Source organism: Ixodes scapularis, unplaced genomic scaffold (assembly GCF_016920785.2).
Source record: "Ixodes scapularis isolate PalLabHiFi unplaced genomic scaffold, ASM1692078v2 PGA_scaffold10__122_contigs__length_95168666, whole genome shotgun sequence".
Classification (NCBI taxonomy): Eukaryota; Metazoa; Arthropoda; class Arachnida; order Ixodida; family Ixodidae; genus Ixodes; species Ixodes scapularis.
Window position 1 is genome coordinate 93,923,328 of NW_024609836.1, and position 24,051 is coordinate 93,947,378.

General features: G+C 46.1%; 2 protein-coding genes across 3 annotated transcripts in view; both read right to left on the reverse strand.

The window, feature by feature from the left end:
* The window catches only part of LOC8025439 (1-phosphatidylinositol 4,5-bisphosphate phosphodiesterase), a 61,557-nt gene extending 48,164 nt beyond the window's left edge, over positions 1-13,393 (reverse strand). The window contains exons 1-9 of one of the 2 annotated variants that reach the window (XM_040501140.2): positions 13,066-13,393; positions 8,704-8,793; positions 7,213-7,303; positions 6,602-6,688; positions 5,771-5,830; positions 4,587-4,724; positions 2,708-2,787; positions 966-1,019; positions 522-603 (exon numbers count right to left, since the gene is read on the reverse strand). In XM_040501140.2, the coding sequence (XP_040357074.1) occupies positions 522-603; positions 966-1,019; positions 2,708-2,787; positions 4,587-4,724; positions 5,771-5,830; positions 6,602-6,688; positions 7,213-7,296 (585 nt within the window). In that variant the 5' untranslated portion in view covers positions 7,297-7,303; positions 8,704-8,793; positions 13,066-13,393. The remainder of the gene's footprint in view (positions 1-521; positions 604-965; positions 1,020-2,707; positions 2,788-4,586; positions 4,725-5,770; positions 5,831-6,601; positions 6,689-7,212; positions 7,304-8,703; positions 8,794-13,065) is intronic. The other variant, XM_029979208.4, reaches the window with a different exon arrangement.
* Positions 13,394-14,668: 1,275 nt separating this feature from the next.
* LOC8025440 (1-phosphatidylinositol 4,5-bisphosphate phosphodiesterase classes I and II) overlaps positions 14,669-24,051 on the reverse strand; it is a 145,451-nt gene continuing 136,068 nt past the window's right edge. Inside the window, exon 24 of the mRNA XM_029979202.3 lies at positions 14,669-24,033. Coding sequence (XP_029835062.2) covers positions 23,911-24,033 — 123 coding nt within the window. The 3' untranslated portion in view covers positions 14,669-23,910. The remainder of the gene's footprint in view (positions 24,034-24,051) is intronic.

Sequence of the window (24,051 nt, forward strand, 5' to 3'; positions counted from 1 at the left end):
CGCAATATTCTACGGTAGTGATTTTCTGAAAATCTCAATAAAATATGGGACCCGTTTTTGGTAACTGCCGCCATTTAGTTCCATGTGCTCGAGGGCTCCGTCGGCTGCCATTGTCCCATAGAAAATTGCAGAAAATCACTTATTACTTTATAATGAAATAATGGTTCGTTTTTGAAACTTTGGCAACTGGCTTGGACCACTAGTGCTACATTTGGGCGAAGAATGGGCGTTCGGCAATGCATAGTTTATTTTCTATGTAAAAAAAGATCCTGTAAATGTTTTTTTTTGGGACAGCCCGCACAACTGCCCCAAATGGAGAGAAGCCCTTCTGAAAGCTGTAAGCGTTAGGGAAGGGCACAGACGTTGCCTAAAGTGGTTAGGCTGGCCTCACCATCCTAATGAGTTTAATTAAGTGCAGTTAGGCTAAATCAATGACCAGACTAGTACACAATACGTAAAGCAATGACTGGAAACGAGAACAGGGCATTCATTAAACTGAGACAATGAATAACTGCGCTCACCTTTCCACCTGGCAGGCCCACGTCAGCTATGCACTGGTAGACCAACTTCTCCGTTTTGCCAGAGGCAAATGTTTGGGCTATTCTGTGGGAACGGAGGGGCAGGGTATATAAGAAAACAGTGTAGTGACGTGCACGCAACCTTATACCGCGTTGAACCGTTTATGAACTTCGAGAGCCCACGAAGACAGTAAAAATGCTTAACAGAGGATTGCAATGGTGAAGCAAAAAGTTTCTTTTTTTGGCTAGCATGCAAACCAACTCAAGTTCTTAGCAGTTCCATCAACTTGTTAACACAGTGTTTCGGATATACGGCCAATATGGCTGCAGACTCTAGTTTCTTTGGGTTTGCCGTTGTGGCAACACTTCCTATTTCGTGGCAAGTGGGGAGGTCACATTCAGGCACAGAAAATAACCACAAGTCAACAGTAGAGTGAAGAGACTAACCTTCGTACTGGAAGCTTTCCCTCAGGCTCAACTAGAAACCCCAACTTGATCCAGCTAAAGAAAAGCAGACAATGGTCATTTTGTAATGCAAAAGTTCGGACATAAAGGAGACATTTTTATTGCTGCCACTCTCTCCACAACCTTCATTTATTTTATTCCCTCTCTTTCCGCCTTTGTCAAGAACAAGGAAATTTCTAAGACAAGCAATTACCATTTAAACTACTGCCAAGACCGGTTACAACAAAGTCAATGGGAATCTGAAATCACTTTGCTATAGTATCAGCTTCTTCATTATATCTCGAGTCCATAAAAGTAACACGCAAAACAAAACAAAAAGATAATACGAGCTGTCACGGGCACATGTTTATTGTGCCTGCAAAAAGCGGTCGAGGATTCCCTGCATGCGCCATCTGCAAGGAGCCGCTTCTTCACAAATGTGAGAAGCTCCGATCGAAAGAAGATCCTGTGAGCTATGTACGAACCATGTTGACAGCTGCGACAGCCGCCGTCGAGGACGCCTGCGGTGGACGGCATTTTTTATGTTCATGCGCACTTCGTTGAGGATGGCGGCATGCTTTTGTTCAAGGAGATTGCCTTCGTCTTCCCCGTCGCGGTGCTGGCGGAGACGTGACTCGCCATTGTTGAGTGGCAACGAGTCGCCGAATCGGTGCTTAAGCAAAGCTAGACTTTTGTGCAGAGAGCGCTAGCGACGCCAACACGGAACACGAAGCAAACAAAGAAGCTCACAAAGTATTGAGTACGCACTAAGTTCGTGTTTCGTCGCTATAGAGAGCTTATATTTAAAAGAGGGGGCAACTGCTCTATTGGGGTCACGTGGTTTGTGGGCCATGTTTCCAAAACGACCTGTAGCCTGCAAGGAGTCAAAAGCGTTCACTGTCTGCAAATGTGTCCGCCTCTCCGTTCGGATTCTTCGCCACACTGGTTACAAGACAACAAATGTAGGGGCACTCCCGCCAATCTGCCCAGAAGGCATCCGCCATTAAATTGAAAATGCTCTCCATGGTTGGAGTTGCTCCCTCTCTTAGACCTAAGCTTTCTCTGTTGTCACCGTATCGGCACATTGTCGCTAGCACTCTGAACGCCCCTATTGGCATGTCACAACAGCCTCTCCGTATGCAATGTGAGAAAGCCGTTTCCTAGATAAGGAATGGGAAGCAGACGACGATGCAGAGGATGTTTCCAGCATCGTCTGCAGCCCGTTCTGGGTGGCTGCTCGGTCACGGCAGCAAAGTGTGGCAGTTTGTGACTTAATAAACTCTTTTCGAACTTGATAATATTAAAATTATCACAAAATTTATATTTCTGATAATTTAAAAATTATCAAAATTGATCAATTTACTTTGCTAAAACAGGCACAAATACATTAAAAAAAGTGCAAATGGGAATGGGAAATTGTGATTGCTTTGCTATAGCCGCTATTTCGTTACAAGTGACTTCGTTATAAACGGGCGCGACAGTAACAGAAAATAACCAACATATAAAACTGATGGATATATACTCTACTATTCATATAGCATGTTTATCTTTTCTGATTGGAAGTTGTGTTAAGCAATGCACTCATTTTTTCAGAGTTGTTGCCGCTAGTACGTGGAAAAACATTCCTTCATGCTTGCATAAACATATTTTATGTTTTTCTGTTTGCTGGGAAGCTCTGCAGTGGCACAAAACCCACACGGGTTTTGTGACATGAGTGACACATTTCAAAATGAATTGTGACTCACTGCTTCTCGAGGCAAGTGGCAGGGCAAACGTTGTTTGCCTTGATGTTGTTGGTGATGCTCCTCAGGCCAGCTTGCCACACCTGCAGGTACGGTCATCACGGTCACACAGACATACTCTCCGGTGCCAGGTGAGAGGATACAAAACAATTCAGGTGTCATTACAGTCCAGTGTTGCCAGATTGCTAGAGGATTCTGCCGTAATTTGACGGAATCCTCATTAGTCCCGTAACACTGAATCCGAACCATAAAGTCAAACTGACAGGGATTTCACCAAATCTAATTCCCCGACAGACTGGTAACACTGGGCCAAACTGCCTGATCCCCCAAAGGTCATCCTGGAGATATCCCACACTGCCTAGTGATAGTTACAAAAATGCAGAGGGAAAAGAAACTGGCTTGAAAGGTGTGGTCGGTTTGCCTTGCTGCATACCCGACCCGGAGGAATAACTTGGAGCCAACGGTTTCAACAACAAGAAACTACATTTAATAAGACAAAGACAATCACAATACTAACATGATTACTTCAGCTCGGCGGAAATCGGCCGACCACCTTCGCGCCGCTCCTGTCTCGCCTAATATAGGCGAGCGGCACGACGCGCGCGTGGCCGGCTGCTTGCCGCCACCTTGCGGCCGAATGATGGCCGCGGTATTTTGGGTACCGGGCAACCGTGTGCCCCCACAAAGGATAAAATAAAAAGGAATTATGTTTTCTTTTCGTTTTTAAGCTAGGTGGCACAAGCCACCGCCCTTCATAAAGGGTACAGCCGGTATCATTCATCCCGTTTCTGCTAGCTTGGGTGGTACAGTAAACCCTCGTCAACTCGAAGTCATAAAAACTAGAAAAAATTCGAGATATGCAGAGTTTTGAGATAAACAAGGTACCGAATTTTCATTGCACCGATCGCACATTGTGTGAATGGAACCCCTTCAACAACTGCGCCAATTGACTAAACACAAACACGGTGCCGCACGGCGCTGTGGAGAGAGCAAAATGACTGCAACGAAACTACCAACAAGCAACTCATAAGATGAGACAGCAAAACTAGAAAGAATACAAAAAAAAAAGAACCTACAAGAAAATAATGCAAGAAAAAGATGATGAGTGAAGATAACATTGAGCACGAGGGAGAGAGACAGTGGCACCAAGCCTTAGTGAGGAGAAAAAAAAGAAAGACAACAAACATTCTTGAGGCGCACGCTGCTCTGCACGTTGCCGCTCTCATGACATAGGTCTTTTTTTTTTGCTAGTCGCACGCGCGCACAATTATACACAAGTTTTATTCATTCTTAGGCGTGTTTTTGGATTGCTGTTTTTTCATCAATCAATGTTTAGGTCACCAGTTCAATGTTTGCTGTGTCCTGCCTGTTGACGCTAAGATTTTGAGATATCCAAGGTCGGTCCTGAAAGCTTATCGAGATATGCGACGAGTAAATGGATTGTGCCTATCATTATATGAGAAGGAAATGTTTCGACTTCATCGACATTTTGAGATAACCGAGTTTGAGTTAACGTGGGATATATTCCCTGGCAGCATAACTGGTTACGTTGCTGCTAAGTGCAAGCTTATAACGAGCTTCCTCACATATTCCACAACAGGCACTCCACACCATCAGTATTGAAGTTCTCACAAGGCAAGTTGGGACTCATCCTGAGCATGCACTGTGAACACTGTGCGCTCAAATATGGCACCCAGTGAACATCACCCATACAGTATAGATATCATGTCCGTGGTACTACAGCATGTTCTCGGCATGGCTGACACAAATCACGTTTTGGATCGAACATGTTCCAACCACGAAGTGGAAACAAGCCACGTGGTGCATGGAACACACACTGTCCCAGGGCAGCTCTACAGTCAGACATCCACTGGGCCCTGACCTTTGCGGTGTCCGGGTCTGGGCAGACGACGTGGGTGTAGTTGATGTTGACCATGTCGGTGCCCGAGCAGATGGTGAGGGACACCTCGTCCAGCCCATAGCGGTTCTTGCTGCTCAGCTCGGCCAGCAGGCGGACGTCCTGCACAAGCCGTCATGCAGACACTAGGCTGAACCCCTGCCTCTACCGGTACAAGGTCACTTTTCCTCTACTACCGCTTGCTCACGGGCACCAACAAGCCCAAACTGTACGTGTTTTTACCTGAATTCAAGTCAAGATAGCCCTTGATCCAACAGGCCAAGACAAAGCCAAAATAAAAATCATAAAACAATACAAGGACAAAATGAAGTATGCTACTAGCTCTCTCCATCCATACTTTGTGATGCACTTTTCTGAATTCACTTTTTATTAGTGCTGCATACATATTACAATTTTCAAATAGTTGTTCCGTATATTGCGCTATTCGATATTTGTTTTGAGGTGAACTGTGATATTCATACTTCTCGAAGTGTTCATCTTGGCAAGTTAGCCCCGTTGAGTGCGCTTCTCGGCGAGCACCTGTGCATTGCGGGGAAGCAATACCTGTGGAGTTCGCGGGATCCGCAGGTATTGATTCCCGGCAGTGCACAGGTGCTCGGCGAGAAGCGCACTCAACAGGACTAACCGAATGCGATTATGCAAAGGCATGCATGTTAGACAATGATCTTTTGACAGCACGCATTCATCATTCATGCCTTTTTTTTTCTTTTTTTTTGTACAATTTGAAATAGAAGAAATATTTGCACATAGCAAGCGGATTGATAAATCCCCTCAATTGGGATAAGTGTAAGAAATCTGTTGTTTACATACAGTTATATTAAAATAATCTGAGCTTAGAAGTGGATGAGTGGAAGGTTGGAAACAACCTTGGAATGTTAGAAACAACCTTCATGAGTTCAGCTGAATTTTTGTTTAGGCATAGTGCACGGTAGAGAGACTTGAAAAAAATATTTGATATTAAATTAAAATATATTCGACTGTACTAGTATTCTCTTTCACAGACATTAGTATTGTCTTTCTTTTATATCAGTGTAAGGTCTAAATATGTTATGCACATTCAGACGAGCATGTAAGATGTGTAAATACCAGTCTGCCTCAAGAGTGCATCTCGAGTAGCATGCCTACATAGAAGAGATGACTGCACGCACCTTGGGAATGCCACCAGCTCTGATGTCGTTCACCTGTGACAGCTCCAGTACCTGACCGTCCTGCAGGAAGAAGCAAAGAATTTTGCTCGTTAATTCAAGCAGACTCCTGGCATGCATCCATGTACAAGCCTTTGTCTATGAGGGCTACCGAATGGATTATTTACAGAAATGTGTGCCATGAACTCTGAGATTGTGTGTGGTACTATGCTTACTTTCACCTCAAGAACTGTAGTAAAATAAAGTATGGCTTCTTGCAGAGCATTACTAGTTTCCCTCTGTTTTGCTGAGAATTAAGTAAGTTACCTTATTAAGACATACACGCTTCAAACACCAAAAGCATCGCTTCTGCCTCCAACAACCAAATCTTGTAAGAACTACTTCGATCGGCGTATGAACATCGAGCAAAACTTTCTTTTTTCTTGGGGTGAAAACAGGTATAGATAATTTTTTTTTAATATTTATCCACGTAACAGTAGAATAATAGAGAACCTAGCTTGAACAGAGTATCAGGATCTATGTAAAAATCAAAAGCAAAACATTTTGAGGTTGTTGATTTTTTTCTTCAGGTGCCTCAAGGAGAGCAAGAAACTTCAACCTTTTTCAAGAGGTGTGGTTTTGAATTTTTGAATTTTCTTTGAGGATTCTGAAGAAAAAGTTATCCACCTCAAAACAGCCTGCCTCTGATTTCCACACAAATACTGATATTCCAAATGGGCTCCGAATTTCTCTGTTAATCCGTGTAATTTGAATGTTTTATTTACAGGTGAGCTTTGTCATTCTGTAACAGCGGAAAATCTTGACTATATGCACAGAAATGAGTGACACGCTCACCCTGCCCTCACTGTTCCAGTAGATGAAGAAGCCATATTCATCCACACGAAACAAGGCGCCGGGCTCATACACCACTTGTTCTTTTTCCTAGAGGAAGAAAACGAGCACCTCAGATGAAACGAGCATCCATCACACGAGGCAGAACTCAATTCTCAACGAAACAAAATAAATGCAATGGCACACCCATAAACAAACTGAAGGTGGTAAGGAACACAGAAGAAAGACATCACATTATGGCTCATGTATGCAGAGTCATCGCTCCTTTTTAGCGCACTTGTTTCTGTTCTTATGGAATAAAGTGGCTCTTGCCCAAGGAGGAGTTGGATTGCAGGCATAGAAACTTGTATCTGGGCATACGCACCTTCTCATATCGCAACTCAACAAAAATCTAACCATACACCCAGACTGCACAGTTTATTTTGGCTTAAATAAACTAGACAAGCCTTACTGAAAGAGAGAAACGAAAACTTGGCAAAAATTGGGGGTGTTTTTACAAAGGATCAATAAGTAATTAGAATGTTGTTACAGCCGCATCATATTTCACAGGTGCGCCATTTCGCACAAAACAATCGAGCACCTCGGATGTAAAAAGTAGGGATAGCAATCGTCACCTCCTCCCAGCGGTCAAAGATGCATCCCTTGAGCAGTGCGTCAGGGATGGTCCGTTGCCAGTTGAAGTCATAGGCCTTTGTCATGCTGGACCTGGAGGGAGACGCACAGACAAAAAATCTCTCTCTGCTCACAGGAGCACGGGGCAAGGCAGTCCCATCAGAAACGACAATGCACATTTCACAGACTATACTACTTATAGTTAGAGAAACGAATCCAAGTAGTTGCACACAGCATCCTAGAGCGTTATTCAAGTGTAAAATAAATTGCACGAATCGTTGGATGGACGCAGCCGGCTGCATCTGATTGCAAATGCGTCAGTAGCTTACCGTTTGTGGCACGTGTCGTCCTTCGTCTATTTCTGCAGTTGAAGCGTGTTGAATACGAAGCTATTCGAGGCTTAATGTCGTACCTGGCATGACTTGCACTCTTTGCTGTCAGTGCAAAGATGTGCGTGCCTGCATGCTTAGATGGTTGACACGCTTCATGTGTGTATATTCATGCAGCATTCATTTAAATATTATCCCTGACAAACAGTAGTTAATAAAGATATGCCAACAAGCTTGCAAAATACTTTAAAAACAAACATTGCAGTAAAAAAAATTCTGCCTTTTTTTAGTTTTTTTTTTGTTGTCACTCCATGCCACACTTGATCAATCATTGGTTTTCTCTTTCTTTGTCAAGCAAACGAAAATGAAAACACTGAGCAATATAAGCTCCTCGCAATATATATTTTTTTTTTTTTAATGTCAACATATTAAATATTAAAAATAGTGCTACAGAAAGTTCCAACATCCATCTTTCACACAATAAAAGAGCTGGTAATGACACCCAAATTCATTTTCACAGACAGGGACAAAACTCCTAGTTTAGAACGCAAAAGACTGCGGGCAATTTAGCAAACGTCGAACAGGGCAACTCTCCGTGGTCAGGTTGCGACAGTCTGGAGGTGACAAAAACAGATGGAAAGCTCTGGCCCATGGGAAAGTAACTACAATATATCTACCTTTAGCTCCTTAACACTGCAGAGCTCCAGCATAAGTATGGTGCCTGGAAAACACCTTCAACTGGCGCAATCAGCGTCCTACACCGCACACACATCGAAAGTGGTCCAGAAGTGGCAATGAATAACATCGCAGGAGCCACCGCGTCACGCCGTCGCGATCCTGGTGGTCTGTCGTAGAAGTTCCAGCAAAAAGCATGAGCGAACGGAAGTGTCGCCATCGTCGCGGCATCTCAGGTCGTGGCTGGTGAAGTTTCTGTGAACCATAAAGCAGAAAAGCGACCCACAGCGGAGCAAGCGCCTACCATATTCACCTCTGCAGCAATGCCACCACCAGAATCGCGGCGGGATACAGTGTGACACTACCACGACGATATCGGGCGGAAGTCGAGGGACCACATTTGACGGGCACCCTCACCTCAGCAGGAATTCCACCTCACGTGTTTACAGCCCGGCACCCCCGGCAACATCGCGAGAGGGGAGTACTCACCCTGGCAAGGAGACTCAGAGTGGGCGCATCTCTGCGAGGACTGCCCTGTCAGGGAGATCCCATTGGCGACCCTCCCGTCCTAAGGATTCCCTGCAGGAGAGAGGAGCCCCGTCAGGTCGATGCAGCGACGGGACGCTTGCGGGGCTTGTGCCGAGGGAAGCCCCGCTCGGTAATGTGCCCCTTTTCTGCGCTATCCCGACGACGAGAAACCTTCCGACCGGCCTTCCAGTGCAGCCTCCCACGCAACTGTGTTTACCGCTTTTGAAAAGGGAATCTGCCGCAGCCGGCGGTTCTGGACCACGCAGAAATTAAACCATTCACTGGTGCAAACTGGTTTTGAAGGTAAAGGCCCATTCACACACTTGCAACCGAGTATGACCGAGAGAAACAAGACCTGTTGGAACCTCTTAAAATTTCTTTGGACGAGAGAACACACTGGCACGCTGGCACCATCTATGCGCCTGGAACTGCATTTGACAAGAGCGAAGGTTTTGCGGGATTTCCGAGGTCAAATGTGCGTAATACCTATGAGAAAGGCTCGTTAATAACCTTGACAAAAGTTTTCTGAGCCAAGAAAGAAAAGATAATGCGCGAGAGAAATAAAAAATATGCCGGACTGCCAAGTTTACACTGCTACCCAACAGGTGGCGCCGGTGTGTCCTCTCGTCGTAAAAGATATTAAGAGGTTCCAAGGCACTCGGTTCTAAGAAGTCGCAAGTGTGTGAACAGGCCTTATCGCAAATTCTGTCTCCAGATATTGTGATAACGTAAAAGTTGTCTCCAGGTTTTGCGTTCTTTATTTTATAATGTTATTTTTTTGCTCGAGAACTATCCAACACTTTGTTCCAACAAATTCATGTACTTAAAAGCATTTTTCGTCCAAAAATAAAAGATGTTCAGAAAAATTAGAATAATAATAGAGACTTTAATTCAAAAATGGTTCGAAAAGGGTGATTCCTTCTTTAAGTGTGTACAAACTTGTACACAATCAAAAAAGCAAAGATTATTTCCGAAAATTTGCATATTAAAGTTTCTATTGTTATTCAAATGTCCCTGAACGTAACAAATGCTTAGACTACAGTTATAAAAATGAGATGTCTACTGCATGTGCTTTCCACAAACATTTGTGAGATCAGGTTGCAAGCTATTTGAAGCCTGAAACCTGATGTCACGAATGCGGCCGCCTTTTCTGACTTCCGTAATGTGCTGTTGTAGCAACTGCACCATGATCTAGTATATGTCTTTGTTACTGGCTACACACCTGCTACAATCTCAAACAAAATCAATAAAAAAGAGAATGCCTATTTTGTTTGCAATTCTGATAAAGATGTCCAGGTTTGGCCCCAAAAAACACAATAACACACAAAAAAAAAGAACCATAAAGGGTTCAAGGCTGTCTGCTCAGAATTTGAGTACCCCAGTGCTGTGCAGGCACGTCTACTGCATCCTGTGGGCTCCATTGAGCTGACGGGGACTAAGCTCATGCAAATAAAAAATAAATAGATCCATCCTGCTCTCAAATCCATATTTCTGCACAAAGTGGATAGAGTAAACAATTTATTTCGCATCACTCAGATTTGATCTCAACTGGGTTAAATTAATACATACTCCTTTTTATGTACTGTAAACAACTTTGTTTTTGCAAGCTCAATATTTTGCAAATTTCGCAAAATGTTGATTTCGGGAACATTTCGCGGGAAGTAGTAATGTTATATATTCGCTACTGTAGAGGATTAGAAGATACTGCATTCATGGGACCTATTTTTTGCAATATTACTTAAAGATTAGGTCCTCGCAAATTAAGTTGTTTACAGTAGATTTTCAATACAATTTCTCAAAACGTTTGCTTCAGATAACGAGTTGACCTGAGAATTTCGCATTCTTCATGACTTCTGGGGACTAGCTACCTTTTGATGAAGTTCCAGCATTCTATTTCTATCCTAACCAAAAAGAACTGAGAAACGTTTACGGCTCCAATGTCTACTTACACATTATTGAGTCGTTTAAATTACTTCCAATATTTTTATTTTTGTTTTCATCTCGACTGAAAATGTATTTGTTTTACGTTTGAACAAAATGGCTTCCAAATTTTTATGATAAACTAAATATAGGGTTCCAAGTTTTCAGAGTTTATTTTGCACAGCAAATTTTGTGTTTATCTGAGATTTTACTTCAGTTAAATTTGTGATTCTCAAAAGCCTGGCATAAATTAGAGCTCAATTTTGCTGCATTTTCAATTCTCTAAACAAATAAAAGGGGGCAATATGAACATGTAAATGCATCGAGAGACACAAGAAGCCACTTGAGTGATTGGCTTTTTGTGAACAAGGAGTCCGTAAAATTTGGCTTGTTTTAATGTCACAAAAAAACAAAAAAAACACTGACTTGTCCGTGGTATCCGTGTGAGAAGCCCTATCACCAACGTTGCCTATCACATAAACTCAAAGCCAAAACTGTGGCTAGCACAGTCGCACGCTTGGATTGGCTTCTACCTTGACCCAACAAAGCAGAAATGCTCGTGACCCATTGTCGTGGACAATGCTGATGATAAGCCCTTCTGTGTTAATCATATCTATGTTAGAAAAAAAAAAAGAAAAAAAAGAAAAACAGAATAGCCACAAATTGTTGACCTAATGTTCTACAAAAATGAATGTGTTCTGTTTTTGTTTTTTTCTTGTACTTTTTTTTATATTAGAGTTTTTTGTAAAAGTTTGAGCTGACAAAAAAGTACATTATGAGCATGTTAGGCTAACATTTGGGGTACATGTCAGTACATATTAAAGAAACGATAACATGGACAATAACAAGAATGATGATGTGTTGCAAAAGGGATAACATGCATGTTAGTGTATATGCTAGAAAGACAATAAACAGGGAAGAGGCGCTATGCTGTCATCTTTCGTATTGTACTGTCAAACATGTTAGTAGAAAGCGCTTTTTGGATTTTTTTGGTTTGATCGGAAAACTGAAACCCTGATGGTAATGTGTGCGTGTTGACAAACACTCAATTTTGATGAAAATGGCAATATAATTTGAGATCGGCATGCATAATTCAACTCCTTTTATGGTCGACATTGGGCCAATCAAAGTTTCCACACAATCCAGTCATTTCAGAAAGAAAATTAATGAAGAATTTTTGTATGATTCGTTACTTTGCAAACTGACGTTCTCAAGTGGAATGGCTCGTAATTTGTATTACTGTAATAAATCCTCTACAACCAAGATGATGATTGTGCAGTGCACAAATAAACATTAATATATGCGTACCATCTAAATTACCTACACATCTACCAGTTGATTATACACACCATGGATGGAACACATATAAAGGAAGATATATGTTGCCAATTATTACTATATTGCGTATCCATATATGTTTCTTTTCCTGTAAAAAGGACAATTAAGGAGGTAATGCCACTACCATTTAGCAATTGTTTTGATGCTGGGCAAATGCTCGATCAAAGCAAATTGGGAAAACAGTCGGCAGTTTTTTTTGGTTTTTTTACTACAGCTTTAATTTTGATTTCAAACTTCGTCAACGACATGTACCTCGTAATGCAATGCAGCAGTTTTAACATTGTGTGGCTGGTTTTACCGAAGTACGTGGAGCACAACAGCTGTCCACATACGAGTACATACCCACTGTTTACGGCAACGATAAAATGCTACTCTGCCGAGGTCAGTGGTCCAATTAGGTCCGAGATTTATACGCTGCGCGGTGCGGCGTATTTTTATCTCGCCGGCAATTTGCAGCTCCAAACAGCCTCATCCGTTCCGATCGGCTGGAGATCGCCAAATTGTTCGTCGTCATCGGATTTAACGAAGGAGGCTGCCGGTCCGCGATAAACCGCGATGATTACCACCGCGAGCCCCATCGCGCAATAAAGCGAACGCGTTTGTTTTGAAAGTTTTGTGTATCTTTTCTTTTTTTTCCTCCGTCGAGAATACCGTTATAGTCGGGTTCGCGCAGGAAGATGCCGATGCGCTTCTGCGTACCACCGCGGACCGAAAATAAATAAATAAAAAAAGAGGGACCTTTTAGACGTAAACCGCCAAGCCGCCAACTCTGGTATCGGAACCGAATTCCACCGACCCCACGAGATAGCTTGAAAAAACGTTGCAACGAGCGTGGGGTTTAGCTAGACGAACGTCGGTATTCCAAGCGCGTATGGAGAGCCAAGCAGCCCAAGGCGTCAGTCGGTGCAGCGAGAAAAGAAAAAAAGAAAAGGCAGCCCCCTCCCCACTAAAGCACGGCTACCGTTTTCGTGATAGGCTACCGGTGGAAATCTCAGCAGCGGCAGCGTTATGAGACCCGTGGGGCGGCGGTTTTGGGGGGAGGCGGGAGGGATCGGAGAAGCTTACCGAGGAATCGGAGACGATCGGTGAACAATCCGCACATCCGAACGACTTCGGTATGCCGCAGTGGCGGCGGTGGTGGCGGAGACGACGGTGACGGTGATCGCCGGGAAGGCGATGACACTGATGCCGCCGCCGATTCGTTCTTCAGCGCGAGCTCTTCCGCGGACTGTTTAACCGGCGACTTCGACGAAGAGGTTCGTCGAGTTCGGAAGTGATCTCCGCGCGTCCGTGCTAGTCCGTGCCGTAAAGCTACATGGGGAGAGAGGACGAAGGAGAACGCGAGAACGCAGCAACGCAGCCGGCAGCGTCGGCAACGGCGGCAACCAACGGCGGTAAGCGCGACGGATGGGCGAAGAGAGAAGGCGCTTTTCCTTCGCCGCCTTCCCTTCCCTCATTCGATTGGCTCGCGCGAGCTTGCGCAGGCAGCGCAGGCTTGCGCTCGCGCAAGTCCGCTAGCTCGCGCTTTGCTCCGAAGCGCCGAAGCCAAGAGAGGCGGAGATGATTTGATGTTGCCTTGGCATACGGCACAGACCCTTGCCCTCTGTGAACTGCGAACCTTGAACTTGATGGAAAGCAGGCAAGCAATTGCAGCGACGTATAATTGCAAGATCGTGCGATTCTTTTTTTTTTTTTTTTTCTTCCGAAGCGAACAGGATTTTCCGTCCGGCAGGGACGTAGGAGAAACAAGAAAACGTCCGCTCGCATAGACAAGCAGACCTAAAGAGTTCTTCTAATCATAGATATGAATAGCACCTGCGCTGCGCACATTTGAGGTAGAGGAAATGATATGCCTAGAAAGCTGACTGAGCCGCCAAGACAAAACTGAGTTTATGCGGAAGGTTTTCACGTATAATTAGCGCGAGGTTTCCCAACAAAACTGGTTGAAATAGTTACCTTTACGACACTTGGCAGCACCTGCCACTCTGCGATACTCACTGCGACGAGGCTAACAGGACAATAATATGAGCTATCTTTGGGATCGAATTCCGGGTAGTACACCAATCAATAGAGCACCGGATTGCCAAGTTTAGAACCACCTTATTGAATACATTGATTGAATACACTGACCTTCAGCCCTGAAGCATAGCACAGGAGCGGGCTATATTTGCGTACAAGGATATTAATGACATGTTCTTTTACGATAGAGTTCAATCCCTACACCTTAAAAAAGACGTCACAAACCTAAAACTTAACTAAAAAAAAGAAAAAGCTAAAGGGAAAATTTTTTTCTTTGCCTTCTTAAAATAAGTTTCATGATGTAGAATATTTGTCGCACTACAACTAAAAATAAAAAAAAACCAAAGCGTGTGCATAAAAACAACATTCCGCAGCAGACTCAGCTTTAAAAAAAGCTTGAGTGTTGTTTCTGCGTTCCAAACACCTGGGAAACATTAAAAAAAAATGTACGCCTAGGCACATGCAATATATTCCCAGGATCTGGCGAAACACCTGCTACAAAACGCATTAAATGGAGGTGCTGTTGTCATGGGCCCCAATATGCGATTGCAGTCTTAGTGCGAGCGAAACCACTGGAACGAAGAACCCAAAGCCGGCCGACGCATGCAGCATCTGCCAGGCCAAAAGAAAACGTCCAATTGCTCAAGGGTTGCTACGTGACAAAATATTTATTTACAGAACCACCGGTTCCCCCCCCACGCCGACGGGAGGGGGGTAGAGGGGGGGGGGGGCACCTTGCAAGGGGAGAAAACAGTGTCACACGAGACAACACAGACACAGTGCATAGATCTGTGTCACTTGCAGTGTCACAAGCATTGCCACAACAACGGCCGCCGAGAGCCGAGAGACAAGGGAGGAGGTAGGAACAAGGGTCGCGTGGGGCCCCCAAACGGGCCCCGACCTCCTCCCCCCACCTTTTTTGAGCAAGACGGAGCCTGTACAAAAGAAAGGAAAGTACAACTCCTAACTACCTACCTAGCTATATATATAAATATGTACACACAGGCAGACCACGCTCAGCTCTTTTTATTCTCTCCTCTCTTCACAACAAGGGGGAGAGAGGCGGTCTGCCGTATACACCCAGACAACAACGTAGTGGTGGTATACACGTGACAGCTTAGAAACAACAACCAATGGAATGGAAAACATGGCCTTTCACAATGTGCAGACAACCGTTGTGTGGTGCGCACAAACTTCTAGAGAAAGTAGGGGGTAACAATGTGGGCTTGGTCTGCCAGTCCTCGCAAGGCCTAGGCCTCCGTGGAAGCACCACGCTGGGCTCCGGACCCCCCGGGCTCGTGGTCTACCCGATTCTCGTCGCTACGCATGCTTGGCATCTAGACCGTGCAGAAGCCGCCAAACGCTAGTTCTGCCCGGCTCCTAGGCCCAACTGGCACTGTGCTTACGACGCGACACTAACTATTCGTAGTAGCTTCTCGAAGCATCTATACTGCGCGGGTTGGTACGGCTCGATGCGTCGCTAGGTCTCCCTTCCGGGCACGCAAGGAAAAGCGACGTCCCGGCAAAAGTGGCGCCGAACCCCATCGGCAGCAGACTCGAAGAAACAGGGGCTCGACTTTTTCTTCCGACAGTTTGCGCAAATTATGTTTAGAATGAGAGATGCCTTAATCGTAATAACGTCAGTTTTGCCGGGCGTTCCTAAGCTCCCTTCTAGTAGTAGCTGCTCTGTCGGAATTCACACGTAAGAACAGCCCCTTCGATCGAAAATGGAGCGGACAGAAATCAAAGTTAGCTTTTATGCCGCTGGGGCAATTACTTGTTCAACGATTCCCCCGAATGAAATGGCAGAGCAAACGGATCCATCCCTGGCAAGGAGGTTGTCCCGCGTGGCTGGGGCGAGCTGAGCATTCCTAGTCGCCGTCGTCGCGCTCTCCCAATAACGACTGCTGGCGGCGTCTTACTATACCCTAAACTGATCCTCACTAGCGCACATCTGGAAGACACAGAAGCCACGACGGAGAAGTGAATCTCGCTGCACTAGGTATGCGCCACAACGCGCTCAGCAACTGCCCGAAGCGATCGGCACGAACAACAGCTAGTGACTAGAGGCCGGATGTTGGGGCCGCCGGACAGTTAGCCTCAAATGCCGCAATCTATGTGGAGACCCATGGCGGTCATGTGCAGATAAGATTGAAGGAAGTTTATGGAGCGTCACGTAAAAGAAACAATGATGAAACTTGTCACTCTATTGCTATGTTGTTGGAGGCTGACCCACTCTCCTCCTGCTTTGAAGGGCTATCTTTCGTCGTCTTCTTTTGATCATTAGATGGGGTTTCGCATTTGTGAAGTTCATAAAAGTTTGGAGCTTTCATTCCCGTAAATTCTGAGTTGGTGTATTCTAAACAAAAATCCCTTTTTGTGTGTGGCCGCCCAGAACAGTGCCACCCAATAATGACATCCTCGTATTGGACGAATGCAAACTGGACAAATTTTTCCCCGTCTCTTCGAGCAAAGGAAAAGTCGGACGTTAACTCGCGCAACTGAGGAATGTCGACTGTCCTGCTGGCAAACCACAATGCCAGAAACTAGATTTTGCGGATGAATCTCGATGTAGAAAAGAGGCGAGATTCTGTCCCCTTATTTGTAAGGATATGCAGGACCTTAGTTTGGGTGACCACACTGAGGATCTTCCTTCCAGGCATCTAAGGGGTTCCAAGTATTACGGATTTAGTGTGTCAAGCAAATGAATTTGACACGGCGACAGGGCAGAGAATATGAGAAAGTTAAGCTAGTTAATAACTATATATATATATAACGATGGGATGCAATAAAATGCACTGCAGTAAGAACTGTGTAAGTTCTAGGCATCTGGTTTTTGCATGTGGCCAATCATTTGTAGTGCTTCAAAGAAGCCGTATTCTGTCTTCCAACATGCTCCTTAATGGCGAATTCAGGTGGTCATTTGCCATATCTTCACCAAAGGCATTCACATGGTCAAAAGCTGGCGAGTGCAAGCTGTTCGGGTGGCGCTTTTCAGGCACAAGCTGGCAATTTTCCGACACAATTTTTGCCTGAGCTCCAAGAGACTGGGCAGCTTGTCTACCAGACTGTGTCCCGCATTGTAACATCCAAATCGGAAGAGGGGACCAGACGAAACAATTCTCGCTGAAAGCGGCAAATAGTGGGTTCGAGTTTCAAACGAAGTCGTCGAGACAGACAATTATTTGTGCTCCGAGACAAGATGGCAAAAACTACGAAGATAAAGATGATTAATGTTTTAAACGAAGCCAAAATTTTTGGAAGGATTTGTCTCGCATGGGCAAGGACAGTTTGCTCTAGGACATGGTCTACATCACTATCCATACATTATTCTTTACAGCGGTGTAATAACGCATTATTACACCGCTGTAAAATAAGTAAAATAATATATGGGTAGTGATGCAGCTTCACATTTGAACACACATTACGATTTCAAGGGGTGTGGTCGCAATGAGAAGACTGAGGGTTCTAAACAAAGGTAATAACAATAAAACAAAACATAGGCTACGCCGGCAAGTCTCCTTGGGATCCTTGTAAAGTGGCAGAAGTTCCTCGTAAATTCAAACAAAATATACAGAAATCTGATGCGTGAATGGGCGACACCACATCGATTAATTAACCTGCCCTTTCATTAATTTTATAATTTAAGATCCTCTAAGTTGTGCGGACTGTGATAATGTTAATATTTCAAACATTATTGTCAAGCCGCTTGTGTTTGCACACATCTCAGAGAGTCGGAATTTTTTGCTCATTGTACCATAGATTAAAAGAGGAAGAAGTCAACAAAGCTCACGCGTGATCCAGGCAAATAAAAGTGCCAGTTACCGGCGCTTTGTGTTCGGGTGGAGAGGGTCACGTGGTGCGCCGGTGGCGCGTTTTTGGTCGCCGGTGCCCAATGCAAGGGCTCACCAACGAATGACCACGTGAATTTGCCATAAGCATCCTCCAACCTTGCCTTTACGTGCCCACCGTCTAAACCCTTGGCGGACATTTTAGGCGCCTGAGCATCCGACCCCTACTAAGGACACCCACCCCGAAGGGGGGTGTCACTGTGCAAGCTATCGCGCGCCACGACGCTTCTACGCGAGTACCCCACACTAACGAGGTGTCTACAGGTGCCACACGGAAGGAAGGGTGACGACTTTTCACCAATCTGGCGCTTCCCTGGAATGTGATTGGTCGAAGTCAACGGACGCAACCCTGGGTCGACCGCACACGAAAAACAACCGACTCGAGAATCACACTTCTGCACCGATACACACACAACTGACAAGAATTCATGCAAACGGAATGCTCGGAAATGGTGCGCGCCGGTCACGACGTGCCACCAGACTCCCGCGTCGGCTTTGACGTTTCTAAAACCAAAGAGTGTCCTCTTGTGCAAGCTAAAGTCACCGGCTACATCTTCGGGGTTGAGAGACTCACGAATTTGTGGCGAGCCCGTAACGAGCTCTGCTAATGACGGGCGTAATTTGTTGCGGAACCAGGCAAGACGGCCTGGTGCGGAAGATTTTGCGCTCGGTGCCCATAACCCATTCTCCATGTGAACCTGGTAAGGTTCACATGGAGATTGAGGCAGACTGAAAAGAAAGCTGCGAGATAGCCGAGCCGATTGCATCACGCCGTGCCGCCATTTTTGACTAAACGGTAGAAAAATCGATCGATTGCCGAGCGAGCCTTCGCCTTTACATCTTGAGGGAGCATCGTCAGATGCACGCCTTTGCTTTCTTGTCTTTCGGATGAAACTGAAGTGGACTGCTTCACGCATATCTTGTCTATACGGTGTTTACCCCTAAGCTGACAGTGCAGTGGAAGCTACATGCTTGTTAGACCAGTAATGGATTACCTTTCGCCACGTGATCACACCCTCTCCGATACCCACGCGCAGAGGGCAGGGTCAACGAAAGGGAAGTGCTGAATGGCTCTTGAGAACGTGTGGCTCCCACCACATTGTCAACTTGGGGGTGAACGAAGCATAAAAGCGTATAGCCGATTTCTAGAAAGACCTCTGCGAGCAATCGACGTCGGCCTGCAAGAAGGTTAAAGATTTGGGAAATATGGGCTCCCTTTCTCTATCCGGTGACCTTAGCTATTGTGTAACGGACACTTCGGTAGTACCAGTGCCACAACCGTCTGCCATGTTCACTGCTCGTGCAGTAATTGAATGAGTGCAGTGAATGCAAGGTTCTTTGTGAAACAACCGCAGAGAACATTTCTTTACAGTAGGAAATGCATATTGTGAATAAAACAGTAAAATAGAAAGTGTTTTTGTATAGCATTGCACTTTGCAGACATTACAATTGAGACCATAAGGTGAGCGCAGGGCAACTAAACGAGGAATACGGAGTGTGACACAATATCATCAAACAATATTACACATGGCTCATAATCTATTCACTCTACCTCTCACTTAAATCTAAACAATATATATTTATATATATATATATCTTTTTTTTAAATACCTCAAGTCCACCTTACCAACACTTTTATAAATTCGAGTCAGTTTTTCGGCGTATTCCTTGTAAATATTGGTAAATTCCATCAAGCACTACAATATCTAACCCAATACTGTCACATTGGCACAGAGGACGACATGATTTCCGCCACAACATCTCACACTTCCACTGGCGACAACACTGCCACTTAGGAAGAAGTCAAGGAAACCTAAAATCTAGATCAGATGCTTCACACATGTACACACCTTTCTTTGCTCGCTAACCAGAGAGTGCTGTGACCAAAGTAAAAGCAAAAAAAACAAAAAAGCCAAGTGTAATTGAACGAGACCAGACTACGTCTAGCATGTCGGACCAGTCACCTCTCGTGGTCAAACTAAATGAGAAAATTTACAAAGACAACGTAAACCAAGTTCATGGTGCAATAAAACACAAACATTGTGCCAGACAACACTAGGCCACAAACTTTTACCGGGCTTGGCGACAAACTCCTTTCAGAAGTACCTGCCATCTAGTAGCTGCTGCGTCGATCATCCGAGGGCGCCAGGTATTGGGCATGTGCGCCGAGCAGGAACTACAAACGAGTGCTGCGTCGACGTACGGCTTAGACTCGGGACCAATCACGCGCTTCGCGCTGGAAACGATGCCCACAAAATGGCGGCCGTCAATGTTGCTCGATAGGATCTTGAAAAGGGCCTAATACCCCCACCCGGCACCGATGATACAAAAATTTAAAAAAAATATACAATGCACTAAAGTTTAACAAAAACATCTTACTAAAACGTCGACACCGTAATCAACAAGAATACTCGCATGTAATTCGCACGACCCAAGGGGGGAAAGCTTTGTAAAGAAGGCAAGACAATATGGGACGCCGCACGTGGGCCCCAACGTCCCCAGATCGAGGGACTTTAGTGGGCCAGAGCTCCCGGCGCGATTACGGGGAAGTCACGTCGATAGAGAGCGAACAATGTACCCTGCAGACGTCAAACAAGCTTACCGAGGAAAGGCGTCATCGAAGTACAACGTGCCAAAAATTTGCGGGAAAGGAGAGGAAAAGCGACAATTGCAACGTGTTCTGATCACGGTAGTCTCCAAAATGGCGTGGGCTTTTCAGCGTGCCTAAGTAACCATACAAAAAGGCAAGAAAAAAAAAAGTTCTGTCTACACTCGTTCTCATCTCAGGAACAACAGCGAAAGAAGGTTGGCTTTTTGTGAAGCGTTACGAATTTCGCCCTTTTATGTGGTGAATTAAGATACTTGTAGAGTCAACGAGCTAATATGAACATATTCATCCCCCCCGAATCGTTCGTAATGAGAGTTGCTCATAAAAACAAGAAACAAATGCTTGCATTTAGCCCATTCGTTGCTTAAAAGCTTGTCTACATAGCGTCGTATCTTTAATACCAGCATTCAAATTAATGAGACACAACCGTATGTGCATTTGAGATCACTTATTGGTTAACTCGTCCAGACATACGTGTTTCAAGAGGCAGAACAAGTATTTTTTTTTTTTAATAGCCAAATCTCGCAAGAACTACTTTGTGCAGCATATGAACATGCACCAAACTTATTTTTTCTTTTTCCCTAGATGACCACGAACATAGATGCCAAACGTCACTCTGGCTCAGTGAAATCACAAAGTTCTCTCTCCCCTCAACGACGCAATTAAAAATTGGCATCTATCACAACGACAATCGGTCCTTGGAGACGGTGAAGAAAAGCCTCGCCTCATTCTACGCGTCTACGCTGCACCGCCTCGGGACGTGATGCAGAGATTAAAATCCGAAGTCGCAACTACCAATCGACACGTCCCACAACCCGAAAACATAGAGATAGAGGACTACTGAGCTGGCAAGGCACAAACTAGCTTTTTCTCGTCACTGGCGCCGGTAATACAAACTCCCGCTAGCTCGCTAAGTCGAAGCCGGCACCTGGCAATGTGTTTCCTTTCCTGGAAATACGGGCGTCTTGATTTAGGATGGAGTGAAGTTACGCGAGCGTTGCGGCGGCAAGCTCGGGCTAGATGATGACATCTCCGACGACGTTTCTTCTTATAGAAAACAAGAATGCGTCTTTTACGTTTCTGGCGGTCCTACCTACACGCACCCTTCCGTTGGCTCCAACCACTCGCTTAGCCGGAAGCGGCCCGGAATGTGCACCAGACGAAGCCCGCTTAGAAGTGTGGAATGTGCACATGTTCACTAGTGAGCGGAGGAAAAGGTGGGATGCGCCTCGCCGCCACCTTTCGACGAGGGGAGGGGGGCACTCCAACTGCGAGGGGAACGCTTCTCCCCGATTCACTGGCCCGAAGGAACGACACGCGCGCCGTTAGAGGGAACCACACGCAAAAGAACGATCGGTCGAGCGTTGGGGAAACAGTTTGGCACAGGGAAGGCCGAGCTCCGCAGCAGCAGTGCCGCCCGACATCGCTACGCCTCTTTTTTTTTGCAGCACGACAAACTCCGTCAAGGTGCGAGTGCTTGGTGCTCCAAAATACGCTTCAAAACACGACGACAAAGTGCTTGGCCTCATAATACTGACCGCTGTTTTCGTTCGGTGGGTTCTCAGAACGGACCTACCCTAGGGTTTCGTTGAGCGCCCCGTGCCAAGTACGCGTGGCTCCAAAAAATAAACCTTTCTGTAGCTCTCGGAGGTGCATCCTTTTATGTAAACGGTCGTCCCCAAAAAATATCTCGATAATGAGCAAGCAAGAGCTTTCACACGGAGACTTGATTTGCCCGTTGCGAATCGCCGAAGTGTCGTAAGCGTAAATTTTACTAAAATAATTTTTGCCCACATTGCTCGTGGGCAGGTTTTATCGCAGATACCCTAATAGGCTGACGTCGAGTGTAATATACGAGTTAAAACGCTTTCTGGAGGCTAATATGCTAATATTCGTTTTGTTCCGACCGCACAATAGGTCGTCAAGAAAAGATGGCTTAATTTCTTTTTTAAGACAAATGCCGCATCCCGACTCACTTGGCAGAGGCAGCTTCAGCTGCCTAATACGGAAAAAAAAATCTGAGAAGAGCCTTTCCAAGACATTCGAACACCAGTAGTCGGCGTCCTTGCACGTCCCGAGCACAGTGCGACAAGTTAAAGAAATTTTCTCGCTTCAAAGCGGGGCAAGGAAGGGGTGTGAGCCATCGGTTAACTTCCTGCCACCGAAGCAGCATCCGTCCCGCATCTAACAGGACAGTAAATTTTCTCGAGAGTGCGAGCAAAAACAAAAGCGCTTTTCTTGAAAGGATAACATTTTCCTTGTCTTAATGGCGGTGCGAAACAATGACAAGACCCGAATTCGAACGCCGCGTTAGCCAGACGTTGGGGGGCCGTCACTCCATCGCACGCGGAGCCTACGCGTCGAGTGCTGCGCTAGAAAACAAACTACCTGACCGTCCTCCGGTGCTGGTAACAGCGTGGAAGCCTTCCGCCGTTTACGGTTGCGTCGCTCGCCTGGCTGAGACGGAGGACGTTCGGCCCTTGTGTTTGTGACCCGAGCAGGGAGCCTAAAGCCCTGCGTTGGCAGTGTGGACACTCGAAGGAGAGCGGCTGTGGCGACGAGCGTGCCGGAGGAAGGTGCAACGGGAAAGGGCGAGGGAGCGTCCGCGGGTCCTGACGGCTCTCCACGGACTCTCGTATCACAAAGGTGGGCCAGACTCGGAATGCTGCCGTGTCCGCCCAACCGTGGCACGACTTTTCGGGAAGCGAAAGGCCCGTATGCCTGCTTTTCCGCGGGAAAATGCGGGGTGCCGATCGTTGCGAATCCACGAAGAGTATGCCCAATGAACGAGGAGGCCCAAAGAATGCCCTCTAAAAAAAGAAAAAAGAGACGTTTGTAAAGAGTATACCTCGGCACAGATCACATTGTAAGATCGGGCATCGTCCTCCTCCCCTACTGTAGATCGCAGCGACTGGATCTTCGCGTTTTCCACGGGAGTAAAGGCGGGCATTGTTCACGAAGGGATCGTGCCACCATCGAGCAAGTACGGCACGAAACTCGAAAGCGACCGCACATGGTCGCGATCGGACGAGAGGGTTTCTCATCCGCCGAGTTTCGAACTAACTAACTGGCAAGCTTCCCACGTCGAGAACACAGATATTCGTTTTGCGGGGCTGAGGCTAGCGGTACCCGACGAGCGAATGGAATGAATGGGTGTTGTGCACGGCCTCTCCGCCCGGTAGCCATTCTCGCGCCTCCCGATGGCTACGGCTCCGCCCGCTCGGCTCGCCTGGAGCGAATACGAAGACGCAGAGTCACAGGTGCAGACGTCGCCGCCACGCTTCCACGGCGGGTCCCATGGCCTTGTCCGGCCCACCGGAAAACGAGAGCGCTGCCCGTGGCACTTCAGCAAGCTGGTGCCGTTGAACGATGGGCTCGCTCGACCAACTGCGGAGGCGCCTATCGTCGGGTCGAGGCGTTGCGGGTGCTCCGCTAGAGCGCAGTGCTCTGCCGGCGGTGGTCGCTCGATTCGGCGAACAGGGCTGGGTTGTCGCTCAACGAGCTTGACAGCTGGCTGCACTTGAGCTCGTACTCCTGCTGCTGCTTTACAATGGCCTGCGTGCAAGCATACGG